At 44.1% G+C, this 25,217-nt stretch overlaps 1 protein-coding gene across 6 annotated transcripts in view; it reads right to left on the reverse strand.

Moving 5' to 3' along the window:
* Positions 1 to 4,402: 4,402 nt before the first annotated feature.
* The window catches only part of TTLL11 (tubulin tyrosine ligase like 11), a 52,175-nt gene continuing 31,360 nt past the window's right edge, over positions 4,403 to 25,217 (reverse strand). For 3 of the 6 annotated variants that reach the window (XM_054220585.1, XM_054220588.1, XM_054220587.1), the window contains 3 exons: positions 15,223 to 15,480; positions 12,399 to 12,505; positions 4,405 to 7,450 (listed from right to left, as the gene is read on the reverse strand). In XM_054220585.1, the coding sequence (XP_054076560.1) occupies positions 7,161 to 7,450; positions 12,399 to 12,505; positions 15,223 to 15,480 (655 nt within the window). In that variant the 3' untranslated portion in view covers positions 4,405 to 7,160. Of the gene's footprint in view, positions 7,451 to 12,398; positions 12,506 to 15,222; positions 15,481 to 25,217 lie in introns of all 6 variants that reach the window. The other 3 variants (XM_054220590.1, XM_054220589.1, XM_054220586.1) reach the window with 2 other exon arrangements.

The raw sequence follows: 25,217 nt of genomic DNA on the forward strand, positions 1-25,217 counted from the left end.
TCCTGGGGTAGGACGGAGCCCGCTGCGGGCGCGCGGAGGGAGGACCATCGCCCCGTGTGCCCATGGCACAGCATTGACACCGCTGCGCCAGCAGGGACTGACAGGAAAATTAGGCTCCCGACGAGAGAGAAAGTTATGACAAAAAGAAATCTCAGGGGTGGGCTGAAGATGGAGACGCATCCGGATCAGACACGGGAGCAGTGAACACCGCTCTCCTCCCCTCGGAGCTGGGCGAGCCCAGCGCTGCACGGTCCTGTGGGTGGGATCCGTACGCACGTCCCTCGCAACATGAAAGAGAAACCGTCTGAGGCTCTGAACAAGCTCATTTCTCCTTGGCAAACAGCCAGGATTCTCAGTGTCTCGTGCGCCTGCTGGGCTCGGGATGCTTTTTCCCTGGGGAATCTCGATGCGGCGAGACGGCTGATGCCACCCCCTTCCCTCTCACGTGCCGGCACGAACCGTCGCGTTCAAGAAGATGCAGGCGGTGAGCAGGCACGGAGCGTCCTGCGGCGGCTGATGATAATGGTATACACAGAGCAAACGGTGCTGCTGCCGTCCAGGCACGTCCGTCTGGGTGCCAGGCGTGCCCTCTCCGAGCACCGGAGGTGTTCCTGAGCCTCTAGATTACACCAGCCACCTCAGGGAGAAAAGACGGGTACAGAAAAGAGCTCCAGCCAAAACCACAGCGAACCATTGCTCAGTGTCTCGGCTGCGGTCTTCTATCCCCCCGGCTGACACTGGGGCATCCTGCATCTCTGCACCCGCAGGGAGCGGGGCTGGTGAGTAAACTGAGAAGGGAACTGCGCTGCCCTTCCTCCTCCCGGAGCTGTGCGCCAAAAGAAAAGGGGAATAAAACACCTCTCCCGCACAAAAACCAGTTTGAAAGCAGAGACAGGTAACGAAACCAGTAACTGAGCAGCAGAACTGCTGGACGCGGGCGCAAAGCCAGGCGGTGACAAGCACTCACTTTTTTCTGGGCAGGTTCCTCATTACTGAGGGCACCCGAGCGCTGGCTGCAGAGCCCGCATGTGCCCGCGGGCAGAGGCGCGTCCACGCCGGCCGGGTCTCCGCGAGGAGGTGACAGCTCCAGGAACGGAGCCGTCACCTGGGAGAAGGCAGTGCCCAGCCTGTGCCGGGAGCAGCGTGATCCTGCCCAGCGGGCAGCTCGGGCGCCTCGCAGTTCCTCGGGGAGCAGCCCCGGGGCCTGCGGAGGGAGCAGCGTCTCTGCTGGGGCTGCGGCAGCGCGGCCCAGCGCAACGCCTGGGTGGGTTTGCCACCGTGTGGAATGTTATGTGGGATTTTATGACAGTAAGTGAATAACCCATGTAGCACGAAGGCAAAGCACGGCGGAGCAGCAGGCGAAGCGTCTCGGGGCAGCGCCCGTCAATGGGCTGACGCACACTTTGTGTCCGGGATGCGGAGGAGTCCAGTCCTTGCCCTCCAACGCAGCTGGGAGCCATCACCTGGAGCACTCCACAGTTTAACAATCCCAGTCCGTATAAAGGGACACCTCCGTCCCACCAGGTCCAAGACAGCACCGCTAACGGAAAGAGAGGACAAAGCCCAGGAGCTGAGCTGCAGGGGACAGAACAGCTCTGGAGCCCCCAGCCCGGCGCGTGCCCCCGCAGCTCGCTCCTGCTCATTGCGCAGGTAACAACCGCGCACCGACCTGTCTGTTTGGCACTGAAACTGGAACAGCCCCAGAACGCTTTTGGACCGTGTCAGACGTCGGCAGATCCACCACGGGCCCAGAAGGCTGCAGGTAACGGCGGCAGGTCACTGCAACGCAGCCACGGACGGCACAAGGTGAGAGGACACACAGGGAGAAGGGAACCGAGCACAGACGAGCTGAGCTACCGGATCCCCTGGCCAGGGAGCCGGGCTGCTGCCGGGAGCTCCAGGTCTTCAGACAAAGCCTCCTGCAGAGCAACCCCCTCCAGAACTGGCAACATCAATGAGAACCATAGAGTTCAACAATCCGACTTCTTGATAATACCAAAAAAACCCCCGAGATTAGGAGAGGGAAGGTGAGAGAGCTCGGTTCTCCCCTCCTTCATCATGACAATAAGGGAGGGAAAAGTAGGAAGATAAAAGGGAAAAGCAGAGGTAAAAGTGAAAGGCAGAAGTTAAAAGCTGTGAGAACAAGAGTTTCCAGGAAAATAAAAGAAGTAGAGTTCTTTGATTAAAACACAGAGGGCAACGGGTGAGCAGAAGGGAGGAAAAAAAAACAAATGATCACTTTTCTAAAGACATGTTTATGTTCCACCAAAGATCTCTCGCTGTTGGAGCTCGCTGTGACCCCTCCTGCCCGCGCTCCCACCCCGCTGCTGGGGAGCCACCAGACCCAGCTGCTCCGTCCCCACGTCTCCACTGGGGCCCCGCACAGCGCAGCCTGCCCCGGGCTTGGCGCTGACGCCTTTCCTAACAATATTTGTAAATCGCTACTGAATTTGGGTCCGTTTAATAGCAACTGAACAACATCAGCAAAGCCAGTGGTAAGCACAGCCCTGACTTCGAGCGCCCATGAGGAGCTCATAATGGAGAGGATCCACCTGCTGATGCCAACACAACGTCCCCACCATGTCACCACCGCGCCGTCCCCACCATGTCACCACCGCGCCATCCCCACCGCGTCCCCACCGTGTCCCCAGCTCGCAGGTGAGGCCGCACACAGCTCCCTGCTGCAGGAGCTGCAGGATCGACCTCTGCGGAGGACGGAGATCAGAGCCGGAAAAAGACACAATCCGGACCAGATGTGAAAATTACTTCAACCTGGTCTCCCCATTTCAAATTAATGAACTGCAGAGTAGCACCATGGCTCGCTCCCGGAGCTGCTAATGGGCTTTCGCTGGCGGGAAGGTTCTAGAAGTGCCAGGTCTCTGGTGGGCACAGGGAGCCGGGTAAGGGATGGGCCATCCCCCATGCAGGGATGCTCCGGGAAGCCCACGGGGGCTGGACCTGCCCAAGTAGTAATCTACAGCACATTTCTGCTCCGAGGAACTGAGAGGAACCAGCGTGTCCCCGGCAGCGGGGCTGAGGAGAGGGGCTGGCGGGACGGCGGCTGCCCGACAGGGCTGAGGGGGTGAGCCGCCACACACACGGGGAAAGGCTCCAACTGAGGCATGGGCTCGGCAGAGGCTGATGCACGGCAGCACCTCGAAGAGACGACACAGGACAGATTCACCTTCAAAATGAAGACGGACGTCTTCCAGACCCGGCTGCACAGCAACAGCGGGAGCTGAACTGATGGATCCAGCCACGTCGAGCACATCAGTTTATTAGGCAAGCTGAGAAACAAAACTGTGGAATTAGGAGGAAACGCAGCAAAGCACGATGGAAAAGAAAACAGATTAGAAGGAAGAGGGCAATATTTAGAAGCAGATTGTCACCGTCCATCAGAGAGAGATCAGAGTAAGGTCAGACAGCGCTGGCTGGAAACGAGGAGCTGTGACGGGGACGATGGAACTCATTCACAGCAAGTACGCAAATGCAGCAGAGGTGAGGCACCATCCAGGTAGGAGCCAGCTGGCAGCTCTTCCTACAACCTTAGCGTAGCCCCTGAGAGCCCCCAGGTCCAGCGGCACAGGAGCAATGCCCTTCTCGCACCCCAAAACCCCCACAGAGGCTGCGGCCCCGTCCGCCCCGAGTCCCCTCCGCGTGAGGACCTGCACCTACCCTGTCCGGGAGCTGCCTGAGGCTCAGGAGGAACGAGGACCAGATCCCTCCTCATCACCAGCGCTCCCGAAGTGCCGTCGTCTGTCTCTGGGAAGGATGCTTTGGTCTGATGGTGGGCTGAACACACGACTAACACAACCAGAGGGGTAAAGCCAGTAAAATGGAGTCACCTGCGCGACACCGTGACGTAAGCTCCAGCTGGGAAGAGGAAGACTGGAGCAGGTGGACTTGGGTCTCTCACCGGAGCCTTAACTGGGTAATTAGCCAAGCACCTCCCTTCCAGCTGTGCTTTAAAAGTGGGTACAGGTGTGTGGCACATGAAGTGACCCGCCTCGTGCACAGAAGATGTTCCCAAATCAAAGGGCTGGAACGGGGCGAGTTGGGCATTTGGGCAGAGGGCAATTCAGTGCCAAGAGCCCGATCCAGATTAGGCACAAGATAAATTTCAAGCGATTTAGCCACAAACAGCTCTGTGCAGAGAAAGAACCCAAAAATCCAACAAGGCGTCGCCGAGTTTAGGCACATTTGGGCTAGACAGGAGCCTGCAGGGAAGGGGGACGTCTGGATTGAAATTCTGGACTCACTTGCCTCAGATATTCCTCAACTGTGGAAGTGTTTCACTCTGATTTATACCCAGTGAGGAAGACCAGACCCAGAGTGGCTGATAATGAGAAAGATTTCATTGATATGCAATGTTCATATCATATATGCCATAAATGGAGTGCTCTATTATTCTCTGAAAAGAATATATAGAAAAGTGCTATTAAAAACCAAACGCCTACTGCCTTTCACGTATTGTTTCTTCTCCTAGAAAGGTATCTCGGGATTAGCAGATTACCAGTGCATTAGCATTCATATCCTAAATAAAGTGTCTGGTCATTTTTTTGCACGTGCACAGACTGGTCACTTAAAGGCTACGTGAAATTGCTTTGGATGCTAAATAATATTCAGAGGAAATTGCATTAGATGGCAGGGAAGAGAAATGCGACTTTGTCATTAAGTCTCTAAAGTACGCTCCTGTTTTATCCCCCTCCTCCCCCGAGAATAATATGGCATTCAATTTTCCCATTATATAAATACACGAACACTGGATTACTAGAGGCAGATAATTGAATATTTTGACTGTTCTACAAGGGACCCTTCATATTTGAAGTGGGAGATAAACAGGGCATCCTGCATCAGCCCGTGCATGCACAGGCTACAAAAACTGGTATTCGATCCAGAGACTATATAAAGATCTCCAAAACAGAGAGAGATCTTACCAGTGTTCATTATATACAGTGGCTGATTTATTCCATTGATACCAATCGTAAAACCTGGGTATTTTAGGCCGCAGATTGTACTATCTGAAAGCTGTAAGGAGAGGCATTCGCAGTTGTAGAGTTTCAAATCCGACTCTTCTGTAACTCTGTCTTTACAGGACATCAATCACAAGATGAGAGAAACTGTAAGCCATTTTCTAGTAACACACTGCCAATCGCAAGACAAATGTCAGACGTCACAAAATGAGAAGTAACCATTTTTCAACTTGTGAATGTCTTCAAATATATTACAATGAAAGTGTGGAAAAAATGACCCTTTCAGCTTCATTGGTTCTGACAGATGCCAGACCTTGGAGTTTGGCATTTTATCTTCATGCTGCAATAATCTTTATGAAACTTAAACAAGGCTGAGGGCAGTGGCATTACTCTACAATTGTCCTCTTACGTACAATGCATAACATGTCAAACAGTCTAGCCGTTGAACTACAAAAGATCGTCTACTACTGCTCCGATCGGTGTTACAGAAGACGACAAAGAGGAGAAGGGACGCCCACGCCTGGTATTAACACATGCCAGGGAGTAGCTTCTTGTGGGCTCAGCTTGATTTCTGCGTTGTATCGCCATGCTGCTCATCGACACTTAGGAAAAACGCATGCTGCTTAAACCTAACACGGGAAAAGAAACTCTAAACTTCTCCTGAAGTAAAAACTCACTCAGTGCCGTGCGTGCCTTTAGCCCGTGACATTAAAGGGGTGGGCTCCCTCCGCACCCACAGTGAGCTCCCTTTAAGGTCGCGTTTCTGACGGACCAGCCGTGGGAACGCGGCGGTGTCGAGCTCAGGGAATTTTCTCCACCCCAAAACTCACTGCCCAGAGGCTGCGCTACCTGGCAGCGTCGCACTTTTTGACAGTATGAAGAACACTAGCACATAACTAGATTCATTAACACCGAAGAGTAGAACAAAGGAGGAAACTCAAATTCAGATGCAGACGTACATTATTGTAATAAAATATGAGACCGAAAAGAATTGGACTGAACAGCCCCGAAGTTCCAAGTTTCTCACGTCCTTTCAGCCAGTCTCGTGTTCTGCTTCGGCCCCGGCAAGAGGAGTGTGATTAGGGAAGTCTGGAAAAACAAAGACTACTCTGTACAACTGCAGCGGTATAGTCCAGCATTCGTGACAGAATACCCTGTTAAATAATATAGATCTAATTTGTACGGAGTTATACTGTTATTTAAGGGAAAAAATGAAGAATATGTGCAAAGACAAACAAATCTGCTCTAGATATTATTACAGGTCCAAATAAGGTAACAAACATGCGAAAGGCAAAAAATAAGCAAAGCTAGAATGCAATTAGTTTAGCTAAAAGTCAGTGACAGGAGTCCAGTTTCACTGGAATTTAGATGAACTCTTAGGCCTTCACACTGCAAAGCTTTTTGCAGAAGCAGTGCTTAGTACCTGACAACAAACCCACCACAGGATTCACCAAATTTGACTTAATGAAGTAATTTTTTTCCGTGAATAAGTGTCAGCTTATTGGTTCTGTGGAAGCAAAAGGATAAACATCTGTAGTTTTTCTTTAAAAAATTAACAGTACTTGTCATGGCAAAGACACGTACAAAGAAGCCAGCAGCCAAAATATGATTTCAGTGTTTTAAGACCGACTTTAAAAAATAAGTTCATGGACAATGACCGAATCTGTACCGATTCCAACATGTACAGTCCAAGCCATGGGAAGAAGAGGGTCAAAGCCTGAATTCTGACCACAAACGTAATTCCAGGTTTCAGTTTTCCATAGTTCAGAACCGGTATTTGGGACTGCAGCTCCTCGCCTGGTTTCCGTGATACACCCAGCGCACACGGTAATTCCTTTGACAAGAGCGCGCCTCTCCGTCAGCGCAGCCGGTCCCGTGGCGCCGGTTATTGTCCCACTGTATTCCGGTCCTTGTTTCACACGTGGTTTTCTACACACTTGGGACGAAAGCACAGTTTGTCACGTGAGGTGTACAGTAGGTCCAACAGAGAGGTAAATAAATAGCCATTGCCAGGATCATTACTGGAGAATGGGAGTTGCAGCAGACTTTTTGAAAAGCGTAAATTTAAAAAGCTGAAATAAATAATTGCGACTATTAGATGAAGGAATTCAAGAGTCTGTCTCCTCCTGCAGTACGCGTACGTACCTGAGGATTCATTCTCAGTTCTGTCCCGGTGAATTAGCACCGTTAATAGCGATGATTTCTGTAATCTGCAAATTTACTAGCTGCGGCCGTGCGATTCAGGAGGGGTGTATGTGCAGCTGGTGTAAGGTGAAGTCCATCAGTCTGACACGGAACTACTGCACTTCGGCGCTCCACGATCCCACGGCCACAAACCAGGCGCTTTTCATCCAGGGCAGCCAGGTGATACTCACAAAAATCAATCAGCGAGGCCACTTGCTTGTGGAGTGGGAGGGACTTGTATTTTTTCTGAGCCAGGCAGAAGAAAGCTTCAACAAAGGCTTGCAAACACATTCCTACAAGGAGAAGGTGTTTACAGCAGAGTCATAGCACAGCGTTCTCTAGCAAACTGCATTCTTTAAAGATAATAATCTCTCTGGTTTCTTCAGCACCAAGGTCAAATGTGTACAAGCTGTGTGCGGACACATACAATCTGGGTGCGGACACATACAATCGTGGTAGTTAACATTTAGAGTGGATATTAGGAAAAATTTTTACGCTGAAAGGGTTATTAAGCATCGGAACGGGCTGCCCAGGGAAGTGGCTGAGGCACCATCCCCGAAGGGATTTAAAAGCCGGGCAGACACAGTGCTTAGAGATATGGTTTAGCGATGGCTTTTGTCAGAGTTAGGCTGATGGTTGGACTCAATGATCTGAAAGGTCCCTTCCAACCCAGGCAATTCTATGATTCTACGATTCTATGATCTTTTAATTTAAACAGCAGCCACCTGGAATGCTCACTAGGGAAAAAAAAAAATTGCCTGTCCTTCAAAAACCAAAAGATGAGGTTTTATTTGTATGTAACGTGCACAGGAGCTGATGCAGCGTTTCAGCAGACGGTGAGCCCGGCTGGGTTACGTCCGGGTGACGCTGCCACGGGGGCTGCTGCTGGTTGTGCATCCATCAGCCCCACCAGCAGCCTGGCGTCCCGGCGCAAACCGCTGCAGCAACACCGGATTTTAAGGTGTTGTACAATTACGTTGGTGTAACATCAGCCTTGATTTCTGCTGCCTCAAGTATTAAGCTGAAACAGAGTCAGACACACCGTTGAGCTTCAAGGAAAACAATACACCTGGAGAGAAAACCAGGTTTGTATCGGCACCTGAATTGGGTCATTTCAACCTTCTATTTTCAGAGATGGATCTAAAACAAAAGTTCGGATGTAGACCTACTGAAATAATATGGCATTTCAGTCTGTAGCACTATAAAGATAACCCCATTACCACGTGTCACCTTATCGCAGAAGTGAGTTTATTTGTTGTTTCCCTTCCGCCAAGGCTGCGCTGGGTCTGAATGCTCAGCCTTCCTTTGGAAGGCAGAGAGCCCATTTTTCAGCCTTACCCAATAACTCTACACTAGATCCGTTTCAACTGAATAAAAAACAGTTGAAGTGGGGGCTTTAACTGGCTCTCCCGGTTTGAACGTACACTTAAGACAATTATTTTAGGATGAGATATTGAAAGACTTAAGGGTTTTAACGTTGGCTCATCCATGCTGCAGGAAAGGCACCTTTTCAGAATATTACAATTACATTCTGAAGTATAATTTCTCCCAACTAAGGCTGCAGCTGGGGTCGCTTACGATCTCGGCTGTGAAACAGCTTGCGAAGGAATTGTCGGGTTATCTGAGAGCAGCAGCTGCCAGCTCCGTGAATTACTGTATCAGTCACGGTGAGCTGCAGGCAGGGAGAGCACCTTTGGTAGCATTCGCTCTTTCTCCCCCACAAGTGACACTCATGGGAAGCATTTAACGAAAAAAAAGTCAGAAGCTGCTGTTTTACAGCAGCAGCAATAATGACTGCGTTGGTTACAGCTGGAAGTGGGCCAAACGCAAAGCCGACGGAAAAGGTTGGGTATTTTGTGGTTTAACACCCAGGGAACAGCTGGTTCTTTGAGACTCTCAACAAAGCTCTTCATTTCTGAAAGCCTGAAGATTCACTTGCATTTCTGTAATTTCTGCTAGGGAAATTCTATCAGCTAACCACGTCAGTGACAGTTACCCACACTGAAATGCTAAATGCAAATAGTCAAATTTTACATACCTGTGAAACTCGGGTGAGCCTAACCTACCTAAAGTAGTACGGGAGTTCACACATAACGAACCACGCTATCTCCTCTGCACTACACCTTCATTTTCTCCCTTCTAATCTTAGGTCTGGACTTACTCTTCCTATCAGACACATGAACAGTCTATTTTACTTATTCTCCTTTTGCCTTATCTTATCTGAATTCATATACGCAAACTCCACAGGATATTATAGGATTCCCATGTTCAAGCAAGACAAAATAATACTTCTCTATTTCATACAAGTATAAGGCTCATTAACAATTCTGAAGTATGCTCAAATATTCAAAAAAAGCTTATACACAAACAATTTTACTGCTGTCATAACCTCACCACACTTTCCTAAATTATTATGTGTATCACTGAGATTCTTGATGTTTATGGAGGAGGGAACTACAGGTGTATTTTAGGGGGGTGGGATAACAAATACAAAGGTCAGTCTCAATTTGGAGACTTTTGATTCTTCTGCTACTTTAGCATTAAAAAAAAAAGATGCAGGAGGATATACATTGATGTCCGTGTTCAGCTTCTTATATAAAACTATGTTTTCAACCAATTTCTGGGGAGATGCCAGCTTGCAGCTCTGCGACCAGCAATGTATTTTATACCAGCGGCATCGACGTGGATTTCTTTATCCCATGCTGACAATCCTCCTTGGTGGCCACAAGGAACAGCGGTATAAAACCTTCACGAATACTCCAACTGCTGTTTTGCTGCTATAAATGGCTCAAAAAATGTGCCAGGAACAATTTTTGTCGTTGTTGTCAAGATGGGAATATTAGCACAACTGAAACTATCCAACATTTTACAGAAGCTAGATAAAATTTGCCAAATTTATTGACTCAAGTTCATACAGAAATGTAATAGCAATTTTAGAAATTAATTTATATATTAAATGGTATATTTAGGCCATTAATATAAAAAGAAAATAATCCCTGAATTCAGCTATTTGATAGATTACTGTCTCAGATCTAAAACTGTGAGCAAAGCAGATGGGGCAGTAATTCACTACTGAAGGGCAGGCTGGCTCTTTGTTTCTCTAGCAAATTACACGAGTTTTTCTTCATTTTCAATAGGTTTTCCTCATAAACGTCAATAACAAACTCACCAGCTCATTGCGAACACCTCACAAAACTATGTCCATAAGGTAATCAACAGCAGAAACCCATCGTTGACGTTCAGTAATCACCTGTTCTCACAAGCAAGTCATTTTCTCTAGCACCCTGAGGTACAGATGCAAATGCAATTTGTATTCGGTAGCGGGAAACGGGGCATCCCGGTATCATTGCCGTTATCTAATACTGCCAAGTCCTTTAACGCTGCAGCAATAGCGTGCTACCACTTAGGGGGAAGAAAAAAAATATATTCAAACGTTTAGAAAAACTAGGTTTGAAGAGCTTCTTTTGTTGAGAGAAATCTTTTCTAAACTTCAACCCAGAAAATATTTACATCAGAAAGTTACCGCCCTGGTCTGCAGGCACAGAGTCAGCTCTGGGGTCCCAGGGTTACCAGTGCGGACCCAAAGCCAATATGACCGTTTCTCACTGCGGGACAAGTACTTACACCGGAGAAGGCCTGCCCTTTAGTGGGAGCAGAAGATAAGAGCCAAACTCGGGAGCAAGAAAACACTGACATTTCAATGAGTTTGCTTTCCTTGGAAAGGAATTTATGACAAATCTGTCGTAGAAGCGAATGGGGACGAACTCTACCATGGGTCCAGGTAAACTGCAGACAGTTTGTAATTTCAGACCGTTCAGTTCGTGTGATTTACACAGTCAGGGTTTGGGCAGTCTGAGGGAGCACTATTTTTTTCAGGAGATAAAACCGATTTTCATGTTTATGTATAAATCCAGAAAAAATAACAAAACAATGTAATCAAATTTTAAACAGAAAACCAAAGACATGGATGGAATGCTCCCTCTGGCTTGCTTATTAAATTGTGAGAGATTTCTTCTAATAGGTTAATATCCTAAATACAACTGTGTAATAGGAAAGTATTTATATTCATTTTTGCAACCGCTCAACTGCACTATCTAGAAGATACGTGATGGTAACACAGTAAATCACCAAGGAAGCTGGGAATAAGATCACACAGTTTAATAAACATTTTCCTTTTGGCTTTAAAACTATAAAAAAATCCTTACTGCTGTTGAGCAAACAACTTCCCATAGCCTCTGTTCTTGGCTAGCATCTTTAAGGGCTGTATTTTAATTTACATGCATGTTCCTAAGTTAGAGGTAAATAATTTAGGTGTTTAGGTGTTTCCCCAGTGGCCGTTCGAAGGAAGGACGGGGAGTGACACGCTGGGGAACGGACCCCGCACCTCCTGCCTCTAAGCAGCCGAAGGAAGGAGGTCCCATCACAGTACAGTGAACCCCGGCTGGGGCAGACGAATTTCTTATAGAAGCCTTTCAGCCATTCTGAGTACACTCTTACACTGAGCATTACAATCCAAGCTGGAGGTTAAAACGTTTAAAAGCGACTTAACAGGAGCACAATTCCCAGTAAGGGGTGCTTGTAGCAAAAAGCAGCTAACTCATCCTTAGTAAGAGCGTATGTAAGAGCTGAGCACTGAGTCAGCTTGGGCAGAAACCCACCGTCCTTCCCTTGCCTATCCCAGAGACAACGGAGAAGAAAAAATGGAGTATACTGTTGGCTGGGGGGCAGAGAACTCTCTGGGAAAAGTAATACAGGTAGTTTTGTTTGTCCCCAAAGTAGCCTTTGTGGGGAACAGAATTAAATCCAAAAGAGAAGCTAAGCGTATTTATTTCTACCTCCTGCACAGTTTTTTGTCTGGTTGGCTTTTGCTAGCCCACGTAAGCTACTCTAATATGGACACACCTTCTTACCCTGTAATGAAGTTGGAGGTTCCATGGGGAATGTTTTAAATGCTTCTCTGCAAACAGCAACAAGAATTATGAATGTAAAATTGAGACCATACAAAGGGGCTTGCAGAAGACTTGTTCCAATAAATAAACTGAAAACTAAGCGTGATCTGTTCTGCAGATAAAGGGAAATTGCCATGGCACTAAACAGAGGAATTTGTTGTACGTGTACATGCCTCAGATCTATGCACCTTGTTCCCATTATTTTTACCGAACAGTTGAGGTGTGCTTGAGCTACCAAAACAAAAAAAAAAAAACCCAGCTTCCATAGCCTTTGAATACAAAATAGTGTTACCTGATTCTTTGTGGTCGATACCCATGCTGTTCCACCTTCTTGTGATATCAATATATAAGATATCCACAGAAGCCATGGAAAAATTGCTGTTACTCAGTTTGCAGTTTCTGTGAAAAATAGAAAAAATAAAGAAAAAAATCCGATTACGTCCAAACATCCAAGTTAGGAAAAATTCTGCAGGGAAAAATGAAAGAACATTGGAAAAAAGTTTACCCATGTCAGATGGACACACCCACTGTAACGTGCTTGGTCTAGTAAAACACAAACGGCAGACGGCAAAGCAAGCAGTGTTCACTCAGTGTCTGTATCTGAAATGGTGACGGCCCTGAATTTTTGAGGTGCAGAACATCTGTGTGTGCCTCGTGCTGCCGCCTGTTCCCATCAGCCAGGCACCGCCTCTGCCAGAAGCGGCTCAGAGCAGGAATGGTCCCGCTTTGATACCAGGGGAGGTTTAGGCTGGATATTAGGAAAAATTTCTACACTGAAAGGGTTATTAAGCATTGGAACGGGCTGCCCAGGGAAGTGGTGGAGGCACCATCCCTGGAGGGATTTAAAAGCCAGGCAGACACAGTGCTTAGAGGTATGGTTTAGTGATGGTTTTGGTCAGAGTTAGGCTGATGGTTGGACTCAATGATCTGAAAGGTCCCTTCCAACCCAGGCGATTCTATGATTCTATCTAAATCCGATTTGCACATGCCATCTCATGTTAATCACTAGCCTCAAGAAGGCTGCAGGTCAGATTACACATCAACTGTCTTATTTTGGTTTTCCAACAAAGCAGAGGAAAAAAAAGAAACAGGAAAAAAACAACCAAACAAACAAACCCCTGAACATTTCAATTAAAAATCTGAGCTGACCATTACACACAGCTTTCTCCCAGGCTATGGCCAGCACTCTTTGAGGCCGTAACAGAACGGAATCAACTGGTACATTGCAAAACCCAACCCCAGCCTGCACAGACTATCTCCATGAGGCAGAGTTTGCACAGAGAAATACTCTTTTATTTGACTGACTGATCCTGTTTGCAAAGGGCTGAAGGAAAGGTTTTGGGCACGGGATTACGTCTTCGTGCCCAGGCACTGACCAGATTTCCCCTCTGCGTTGCTGAACCGCACTGCCCGGAAAACAGCAGCATCTCTGGATGCATCTGGGGCCTTTGGTGATAAGCACAGGGAGGGCATGTGCCACTTGCGTGGTCCGAGCCCGTAGCGGAGTGTTGATCAGCAGAGGGGAATTAGCCATCAGATGTCTGGCAGCCCGGCTGGAACTAGCGCACGTGCCAAAGAGCGGGCCAAAATTTCTAGCCAGAAAAGAAAGGAAAAAAAAACCCCGAAAGAAAAAAAAACCCAAACAAAAAAAACCAAACCCAACTAAACAAAACCCAACAACAACGACAAAAACCTGGATAATTTAAAAGAATCTCACTCTCTAGCAGCATAAGCAGAGCTCCCTTAAAACAAAGTTAAAGTCTGGCCTAGATAGTGCCAAAAAAAGTCTTAGGCTGCATCCAAGCAAGAACTAGAGCCACATTCAGCATTTCCCTTTTAGTTATGTTTTAGAATTAAGAAATTATTGAAGGGGAACAGATTCTGATTAGCTAAAATTGAGTGGCTGGTCTCTGCAACCACTTGCCCACACGCACACAAAATCCCACTTGTGCACTATTTTATTCTTGAAGAGCGATACAGCCCACATCTTAGAAAAGTGACCTTATTTCTGAAATGAATAGTAATGGCCGCATTTCAGAAAAGGGCCATATAGTTGGTATAGATCCTCTGGGGAAAAATAAATAAACAAAATATTTGCCAATATTAAAAAGTTTAATTTTACATGCTTTAGGAAACCGAAAACACGATTTCATTGAGATATGGCAACTTATTTTAATAGTCTTAAGAGAAAATGCTGGCATTTATTCTGTGTTCCTCTGACAAGTGCCAAATTAAGGCTGGACTAAACAATAGAAAATACAGAACTGGAAACAATCCTGTACTGGTCTGTGGATAGAGCAGATGCCTTCAGTCATTTTCTATATAGCGTAATTTGTATAAATCAAATTGTTTATATTCATTCCTGAATGCTAAATGCATCTGCATAGAAACAGGATCTGTATTTTAAGAGTACATCTGCCGCTGCCGCTTATTTCTTTTGTCATTGTCAATGAAAGACAGAAAATGAGATATTCGTACCATGACTAGAACAGAGATAGCCATAAAAAACGAAAAAAACCCCTCACAAATAAAAAGTATGTGAAAAAAATAAATTGAGTTCCCTGCCATTGCAAGTTGCAATTTCACAATGCAAATCCTGGGCGCACAACGCGTCAGCAACTGGCACTTGGCAGCGCTTCCCCGTGGCCTGGGGCAGGCGGCTCTGCCCCCCCGGCCAGCGCAGTCAGATCTCGAGTGACCCAATTTCAGTTGTCACTTTTTCACAATGGTATTCCTACGATTTACTAGGAACATGACATGTTGACTAAAATCGCAAATAGCATCTCCCAAAGCATTGCTGATCCACTGTCGAATAAAGAGCCAGGTTCCTACTAGGCACGGTTTCAGAGGTCAGGTATTTTGGGAGCTTAGAATGAGAAAAATATATCTATTTTGTAAAAAAATATGCAGTGTTTCAATGGAACTTACGGGGAAGAGTTTCTTTAGAAGGCATTACAAATCCTACAAGCTCAAAGCACGCCACTGTTAGTGCCTGCCTTTATTCGGCCCAAGTTCAAGGAGGCGCAGGGACAGCCGCGCTACCCCACAGCATCGGGAGTTTGGAAGGTCTTGACGACACTTCAAGCAATTCCTACAGAAACCTTCACCTTACCAACCTTATAAACGTTCGGAAACCCGTTGGCCCCAACTTCGTTGTCCCTTTCACACCAAGAAATCGGATAAAGAGCGCAGCCACTCTGTCGACGAGGCGCAGGTAGCTGAACTGCCTGGCGTACTTGGGAAAGACTTGCTTGAGGCAGAGGGAGGGGAGCCCGGCCTCGGGGCTCCGGCTGCCCCCGCGCTCCCCGCCGTCCCCCGCGCCCGCCTCCCGCGCCTCCTCCTTGGCCTCCGACGCCTCCTCCAAGGTCTGGCACCTGTACCACAGAACATAATTGTATCTTACGTTAACCGTAGTCTTACAAGACTCCACATGCCGTCTTTCGGGATTATTTTTAATTATAAAACATTATTTTAGGAGATCTTTAGAGTAATGAAATGTCAAGAACAAATACTAAGGTTCCCTAAAGCAGAAATCATGTTAGAGGAGTATCTAGAAGCAAGACCATTCTCTGATGCCAAAAAATACCTGTAAATACAATTAACAAAGAGATGCCGCACCATTACCAGGTTAATTGTGAGAGCTACCATTAATTCATAACTCCCCTTGACGTGACCAGAGCTGAGCATAATCATAACATTTTTCTGCAAGTTTTAAAATTTTTGTTCTATACCAAGCCACTCCTTTATTAAAAGTTTGGGTTTACCACCATAGAAATTGCTTTTCTTGATGCAGATCCATTGCGATGCTGTGGAAAATCCACTTCCCTTCCAAAAGCTCTTTACAAGCTCACAAAAAGTGACAGGCTGACTTCTTCCGCACAGGCGAGGAAACACCAGATAGGAACTGCACATTGGTGTTATCAGCATTGAACAAATACAACTATGTAGAAAAAAAGACGAGTTTCGTGGAATTTCATGGAATATTTCATGGGAAATGCTTAGAGATTGTAACAATCTAATAATATTTAAACTTATTTTCCAATAACAATTAGAAGCTTTTGCCTTCCCTGATAAGTAAGGTACAAAAAGTACAGCAAGATACATTTGCAAAGAAGAAATTCTAACAATCCATTCAGAAGCGATATGGTTCACAGAAATACATCCAGGCACCATTCAAAAGTCAATTTCTGGGCAATCCCATTATTTTTTCTTCAAACCCTCTGTGCATACTGTCAAAATACATTATTTCATCTTCATTGTCATTGCCAAATTCCCTAAATAAAACTGATCGAGATAATGATGTTTCAAAATAAGTGTTACACGTTTATTCAGCATGACTTTTTTTTTTTTTAATACTTTTTTCTGCATTTGACACATCTCGCTAAAATCCAAGATTGCTATTCTCCTAAATTCAGAAAGTCTGATAGCTGAAGGTAATGATGTGGCACGCACTAAGCATTTACAGGTTTTCATTCTCTTTCCAGTCATTTTTCTAAGTACCTATCATCAAGAATAAGTATAATTCATACTAGGTACTATAAAAATTAGTGCTTTTACTACACTGATCTTTTGTGTTCCTGAGCAGATTTAGTGTCCTTCAGAAAGTTCTGTTCTGGCAGAGAATAACAATCAACATTGTAATTATCCCCCCCCTGCACTGTAAAAGTTATTAAGTCAAATCCACAGTAAATCTGGACCTTCCGACTGGGATTCCAAAAGGCGGCAGATTTCCTTAGGCCCCCTACAACCCTCCTGCCGTCACTCATCCATAACAAATATCCCCAGGGGATTTGTAGCCTCCCTTTTCTACTGAATTTCCCTGAAAGACATGAACCCATTGCCACACCGTCCCCTTTCAGTACAGAATACTTCAGAGTTAAAAATATAACTTCTAGGGAGAGGCATGTTGAAAATAAATGCACGGCAACTATAAGGCAAAGGGCTCTTACAAGGAAAAAAAAAAAAGTAATGATCGCCAAAAAAAGTTTTAATAAGTATGAATTAAATTACTATTTCGAATTTCTAAAGGATGTTTTGGGGGCCAAGTTTTCATCCCTGCTCAAACCCTGGCTCCGAGCGCATTCACACCTCCAGACGTTGCCTCCAAATGAGCAGCTCCTCACCCACAGCATCTCCCGAAGGACAACCTCCGCGGCCACTGACAGCAGAACCCGGGCTGGGAACTTCTCCCTGCACCAAACGCAGCTCCACATTTATTTAGACGAACTTTGAATGGTAGCAGACGTTGCAACGGTTCTTTGGAAAAAAAGCATCCATGTTCAGCCTCTTTTGGTGTTTAAGTACTCGTAAGTGCCACGGCATCGCTGCTTGGATGGGGCTGTAGTCACAAAGCATCTGTTCTTCTAATATTATTACAAAATTTCAAAATAATGGCATTTCTTTTGTACCCACACTCATATTCATTGATGTTGAATATCTATAAATGCGAACACTTTTGAGATAAAAGTCCTTAAAAATAAATACAAATCTTACGTACTGCTTTGATAATGTTCCTCTTTGATGCAGATAGCAAAGTAGAAAAATAATGTTATTTTTGTCATTAGTTAAGTAAAGCTTAAAGTAATAAATTATTAGTTTTGTTTTTCTCATGTAAGATCGGATGGTGGTTTCACCACCATCGAGCACCCGCTGGCTGCCAAAAGAGCGAGGGTACCTACAGCCAAGGAACAATAAGCATGCAGGCGTCTATTTTTAATCTTAAAAGGTCTGTTCATGAATTTAAGAATTCAAATCTTCAGCCAGTTGAACTAGACCTTGACCAAATGTGAAACCTTGTACTCAGCAGGAGAGAAGGTTGCGTTGTTTGTAACATAACTCTTGTTTTAATGACGCCTGGAAGACCTGAACCCTCCCTCATTCCAAATTCAAGAGTCTTTTTGCATTCTACATTATTCATTCATCATTCATGTTTTCAGTTAAAAAAGTATAAAGCTTTACTTTAAAAGACGCAAGCAGAGCTGAGGAAGTTTACTGGGTTTCTTTTTTTACAGAAAATCCTGAAGAGACTGTTAAAAGGATCAGCTTCAGAGAAATTAACTGTAACCCCAGGTCTCTCTGGTGCTGCCCGGCCACCCGCTCTGTCGCCCGGACCGAGGGGGAACGCACACGGTCAAATTATTAAATAGGACTACGTTTGGTTTGTATTAGGGTCACCAAAAATTGTGTTCATAGAAAAAAAAACCTGTATTACGGTCAAAGAAAAAATATTGTTGAACATAATAAAGGAGAGGCTCTAAATTACCACCTAAAATTTCCTTCTCCCCCTCCTTTCTATGGAGAAAAGTTTACAATTGCCTTTGAGGTCACGGATAAAAACTCAAAACCACTTTCCTATTTCAGACTTTTACTGAAATAGCTCTTGAAATTGTATTTCATATTAGAAAAGTATTTTTTTAATGAAACCGTTTTTTTTGTATGCTACTGCACGTCTCCTTTCTCTCCACTTATACATTAGGAAAACCTATAAAATATTTAAATCAGAAGAAAAGTTAATTCTAATCTTTATTGCCAAATCTTGTACATCCATGAAGTAAAAAAGAGAGTATACTTCTTAATTTGCTTTTACAGGTTATTGCTTTTATAAAGTATAATGATTTGTTTTCATTCTTTAACTTTCCCCCCAAGACTTCCTTAAATTTCCTTTTTTAATGCAAAAGACCTTAATTAATTTGATTATATAATCTGAATTAGTGGAAGTTATACTTTGCACTTTTAATAAAACGAAGACTTTCCGAAACAAACCTGCGGAAGAGCTTGTCCGTATCTGGAGAAGTGAATTGCTACATAACTTGCCTGTCCTGCACACTCCCCCTCACTGCAGGCATTCACCCCGACTATACTCAGAGTATAATTCTCTGCTGCTGCCACAGACAGTACCTCAATAAAAGTTTATTTGCTGTAGATCTTTTCAACGCACTTGTATGCACCCAATCTCAACGTGGTCTCAACACAACTAATTAAGAAAAACTGCCTAGCTGGGTATATTACAGTCAGACTCGGTGTCTATAAAACCAGAATTTTACTGCGATCTGCACATTTTTGCAAGGAAACAGTGCACAACGTATTTTTTGCCCTAGCACTAGATGAATTACGCTCGCTTGCAATGCACCATTACATTTTCTTCCCTGTTTCACTGCCATCTGCCATCGCCAGCCCCGAAGGGTGAGGGGATGACGCATCTCCCCAAGGGTCACGCAATCCAAGGCCGGTGGAAGCACTGGCTGTACAGCTACAAAAAGCAGATATACAGCTCCAAGTCCAGCAACGGGGAAAATGTAAGGGGGATTTTCACCTCCATTTCTGCCATTAAATTATCAGCCAATTGGAAAACATGGAAGTATGCGTTTTTGTAATGTTACCTGTCAGATTCAAAGTGTCACTAAAGACTCCTATGCGCATTTACCACCCAGTTCTCTGCCAGTCCAGAAGGAGACTTCTGAGAAGCACCCCGTGTCCTCCTGGACTTGACCTTGGGAGTCAGGTAAAGCACCCAGGGCTCTCGTGCTTGGCCCTACTCTCCCTGAAAACCTTGGAAAATGCCTGTGGATAAGCACGGCGGTGGAGACATGGGGAAGGGATAACTCCCGAATGCAGAGAGACTTGCCCAGGTTTCCTCCATCCCCTTCTTTCTCTCGGGATTTCCAACAGGCAAGGGGAGGAGGAGAGAGCTGAGCCCCGCACTTTAAAGCTGCTCCTTGGAATTAATTGTTTTGACTGACACAGCTGAGTCAGGCTAAATGAATGAAAGGTCAAATATAAGGTAATGCTTCTGTTGCCATACAGAATAAAAGCAAAGCTTAATTTACATACTAATGTCTGACCTCAATACATTAATTTCTCTAATTCTGCAGCTCATGACAGATCCCTCTTTAGAAATGATCAGCTGTGAAGACAATATTAACTGCATCTTTAAAAAAGAATTTCAATTTTAATAAAGCTTATGGAAACGACATCTAAGACTACTTATCTTTTATACGTGATTACTAATTTATTAATGTTTCCTCCATCTCTGTTTTATCCCTTTCATTCTGACCGGCCTTAATCTTTATGCAAATACAAGTTGCTAAGAGACAAACAAATTTGCAACTACTAATTAAAGGCTTCAAAATTCCCAACATTTTGTATACTTGTATATGAAATTTAGCTGTCAAGTTCAGAGTTAAATTAGGTAAGAACTGCAATATTAATATTTCTAAGAACGCTCACTTGATATATTTAACATTTAGGGCATTGCTAGAAGCAAAAATTAAGCAATTTTTGTAGCAGCTGACTACTGCTTACCTAATAAAAGAAAATATTATGTTCTGAATTCTGAAGCTATAATTATCCCCTCAGCTGAGCCACCATTCACAAAGCAAGGACTATGTTAACATAGTTCAAAGCAGAGAATATTTTGCATGACAAATCTATCTACCCACCCACCCATTTATCACCACGGTGTATGGACCTCCCAAAAAACAGACCCGTGTTTGTCACTGGAGCGTGTCGCTAGGAATGTGTTTGTGTGCTCATTCACAGAAACAAATCGCTTAGGAAACAGCAAGTCAAAGCCCCAACAGCGTCTTTGAATTATCAACCATTCATGAATTTTCTTTTATGAACTAATCCCATTAATTTTATTAACGCAGAGAGACTTCCAGCACTCATGCTACATGAGAGCAAGAAGTTCCATAGCTTGGCTCCATGTGGTGGGAATAATCAGCATCTTTTGTTTTGTATTGGCCACTTGCGAGTTTCATTTGAAGAAACTGAATATTCATCTTCTCTTCCCCCTCTGGCAAAGTAAAAAACATCAATAGCACTGGCATTTCCTCCTTTCAAAATAATAATAAAGTTGCACAAAGGTAGAAGTATTAAAAGAATATTAAACCCCACAGAGTAAGAGATTTTTGAAGTGATGTTAGAAACATTATTGCTCCTACGTATAGTTTACTCGACATTTCGAGAATGCTTTGAGGCAGTCAAAGCAACCACAGTAAAGAGTCCGTATTTCAAAGAGCAGAATCAATCCCATTAGAAATAAGGATTGATAATCAGCATGGTGCTGGCACTCGCTAACTTCACATCGTACAAAATACACTGGGAAGACACAGCAGCTGTCCTCTCCTGGAAGCAGTTACAATATCCATCTCTCTAAGAACAAAGAACCCATTGCTCAATTAGAGAAATCACGCAGTTGAATCACCTCACTTAGATTTTAACCTCCTCATGAGCATGACCATGTCCAACCTGGCCTACCACTGCATGCCCTCTGGAAGGGGGAAAGAAATGGAGTGCACCAAGTTTCTTTCCGAGAGCTGGCAAACACATTTTAGGTGAAGCCAAGGATAAATTAAAAACGTACTCCATCGCCTTGCCGTTTGCTTAGCAAAACCAAAATAATCTATCAGGTTCTTGAGAAGGTGAGGCGGAAGCCCCTGCAGGCCGTCAGCCACGACCCCAGCAGCTCTCAGCCATGGCACCTGCGACTCGCAGACCCGCCGTGTCCTCTCCCAGGAGGGTTATTTGTTTGCCACGTACCACACTCTGTACAAGCACCACAGACATCAGACCCCTTTCCGAGAAGGATGTTTTGCTGCCTCTTCAGATCGGGTGGATTTATTATGAAAATAAACACGTCTCATTAAAGATTAAATGGCTTTTGAAAGAAAACAGAAGACAAAGCTTGCTGCTTTAACACATTGTTAATGAGTGTTTCCAAGATGTAGCACCTTAGTGTGGATCCTGACTTGCTCCACAGCAAGGACACAAAGTGATGGATGAGAATATTACTGACGTTTTCACATCATAGGCAGAGAAGACAAGAGCCTGCACTTCAAACTTGAAGCCTAAAGCAAGCTAACGTGCTCTCCCACACTTTTTGTTTGGAAGAAATGCAGTTTGTATGAGGAAACATGTCTGGTAGCCACACAAGCAACGTTACACTTACTGCAATTATCAACAAGTAGTATTCAAGGATTAACACTTCCCTTTCAAAGGAGACGTACAGGAGCCTTTCCTGGCTGAATCGCGCGTTGCTCAGAGGACTCTCTGAAACGGGAGGTGGTGCAGAGGCACCTTCCCACCGCCACCCCACACAAACATGGGCACTTCTGTTCGCTCCTACATGACACCATTCAAGGTGGTCTTCTCTACTTTTGTATGGAGAATGCTACAGAAATAATAGCTTCCAATATTCCATAATATAAATAAACCATCAGATTCCATTAAAAAAAACCCCAAAACAAACCTCACAATATGGGCAACAGCTAACACCATTGCAGCCATCCATCCATAAAATACTGAAGCACTGGGAAGAAGAGCTATTTCCATCCTTCCCCTGACAACGCAGCCACGGAAGGGGCTCAGATGACCCAGCCAGAGAAATCACTGGTTCAGAGAAACCTGAGAAGCCCAAAAGTCTTTTAGTTACATGAAGAATTCTCCATAGTTTGGAATGGATCTTATCTGCCCTGATTAATAAGTGAGGATTTGCTCCACTAGCCTTTGAAAACTTTATTCTCCTAGCCAATTTAGGTGCTTGTGATCTTACGATCTTCCAGATCAGAAAGGGCTTAATTTTAGGGTGTTTTAAAAAGAAACATGTATGAAAATAAGTGTTTAGCTTTTCAACAAGCCTATTACACAAATCAGAAAGGCTGTGTTAATTCCCTTGCACTTTAAACCAAAGCTCAATCCAATAAACCATTTCAAACCTAATATCCAACACTGTAAGTGTTCACCAGTGATACCGTGATTAAATGTAATTTATTAGACTCTTGCCTTACTAGGTGATGACCGGAGTCAGTCCTTCAGCACAGCAGAGAGGAGAGACACCCTTTAGAGGTACAACGCAGATACCTGGGATAAACATCCAACTGGATCTAACAGTTGCACGTGACCTCTGTTTTTGTTTCTATAGCACTTCCTAATACATAGTTTAAGTCATTAAAGTGAAGAAATGCATCTGAGGACGCTCAGGCGCAATGTGATGAAAAAAAATAGTTATTTCTAATTATTAATTGAGATTCTTTCATTCCAACTTTCTCTTTTTATAATGGTAATATCAGTCTGCATTAGCTAAGGATTTATAACTTTTAATGTAACAGAAGCACTGAATGCTTATGCTACTACCTGTCATCTATTTGAGTGCCGCAGAAAATATGCCATTACTATAATGAAATAATGCGTAAGCAATGCAAAACCTGCGTTGAAAGACTTTGTTCCGCTGTAGCAAAAAATGATTACAGAACAAAGATCATTAAATATGGATCCCCAATACTTTTGCGGAGGTAGCTTTTATTATTCCTAGTAGATTTATTTGTGTTCACTGTTTGCTTTTAAAGTACTTATGTGGCTCATTATTTCTCCAGTTTCCTTTGTTTCTTTAGAAGAGTGTGCCTTAAAAATGGTAATACTGCAAAGCCAAACCAGTTGTAAAGTCTGATAATATGCTGAAACAAACATTATATTAGACCACCAAGTGTCTTACAGCAGAACAGAAAAAACCTAAACCCCATGGTATTTCTTCTCATGTGGAAATTATTCTTAGAAAGCAGCCGCGATTATGCTAGGGTAGAGAAGGAGCTTTACCCTGTCATCCAATGGAGTAGAAAGCAGCAGTGCAATTGCATTTTATCAGCAGTAATCCTCCTATTAAGCAGGTGAACTCTACATACACAAAATAACACTACCGATGATTACACTGCTGTTATATCATGTGGCTTTGTGCTTTCATTTTGTGGCAACCGGGTGCTAGGCAGTTTTATGGCTTTCTAATTTTTTCCGAGACTAGAGACCAATTATTACTTAAAAATAAGCCAATCATCCCTCCTGCTAAAAGATGACTAGCAGCAGAAGTTAAATTATAGAGAACATCACTGCCCCCAATACATTAATTTCTGTCACTCTGTCACTGTAAAAATTTACAGCAGATATAATCTCTTTGAAGGGGGATCAAGTCATAGAAAATACGAGCCTAGTTTTAAATAGAATTTTAATTTTAATGAAAGCTTCAGGGAATGATGTTTATGCTGCTTATCTTTCATACCTGGTGATTAAGTTAATTTATACTTAATGGAAGAGGATATTTCTAATCCCCAGACAGGCTCAGCATCTGTCTGTGACTATGTTTTTGGAAGCCTTAAGCTGCTTGTGATTGATGTAATAAAACCCGGATCCTGCAGAACTGACACCTGAAGGATATCCGTAAGAGGGAAAAATGTTATTTTTCTGCTCAATGCATGTGCTCAAGTCAAGCCAAAATCCCAAGCACTTAATTTTGCTGTCCCTTCAAAACCTGCTGTGCACTCCCTCGCCATTATTATGCGAGTATAAACAGGGGAATAAGCAAACAGTTCTCAGACACGGTTATGATCCAATATTCATATTCATTATGTGCAGTATCTGAGAACACGTAACTTTCTGATGGCCTGAAGCTGATGAGAATAATGAAGCTCCCGCGAAAAATCAGAGAAATAACCTCCATTTTTCCTTCACTTCTCTTTCCATGTCTACTTAAGACCGAATGCTAGCAAAATAAATGCTTGCATTTACCCTGTAGTTACAACAGAAAAAAACTCTTGAAAAGGAAATATGTTGCCAGGAAAAGATATAATTTTCAACTTCATCCCAACAAATCACAGTATTACTGTAGAAGGAAATAAAACAAACAAACAAACAAAAATTGGTATTTCCAGTTGTCGTGTTTATCCATGTTGTTTTAAAGCGACACTCTTGCAGAGAGGAAAGCAGCTACCAGAGATTATTACAAAGCAGCCAGCAATACTATCACACACTGGAAACATCTACAGAAGTTCAAAGCAACAGAGAATGGAGGGAAGTAGTAGTAGAAGGTAAATGGAAGTCAAGTAGCAAAATAAAAACAAACCCCAAAACTGCAGGTTTGAGCGCTTCATCTAAAACTGTTTCTGAAAAGAGGCAAGACAGTGCCCACAGTCGCTCAAATAAGTCTCCCTGGAATAACCAGCATTTACGCATTAACCAATAACACTGGGAACGTGTTAAAGGAGTGCAGTAATATTTAACCTCCAAAACTGTATCAAGTGTCTTGTAAAAATGTCTGACATGCATTGCTATGATTTCCTCAGGC

Source organism: Rissa tridactyla, chromosome 14 (genome assembly GCF_028500815.1).
Source record: "Rissa tridactyla isolate bRisTri1 chromosome 14, bRisTri1.patW.cur.20221130, whole genome shotgun sequence".
Lineage (NCBI taxonomy): Eukaryota > Metazoa > Chordata > Aves > Charadriiformes > Laridae > Rissa > Rissa tridactyla.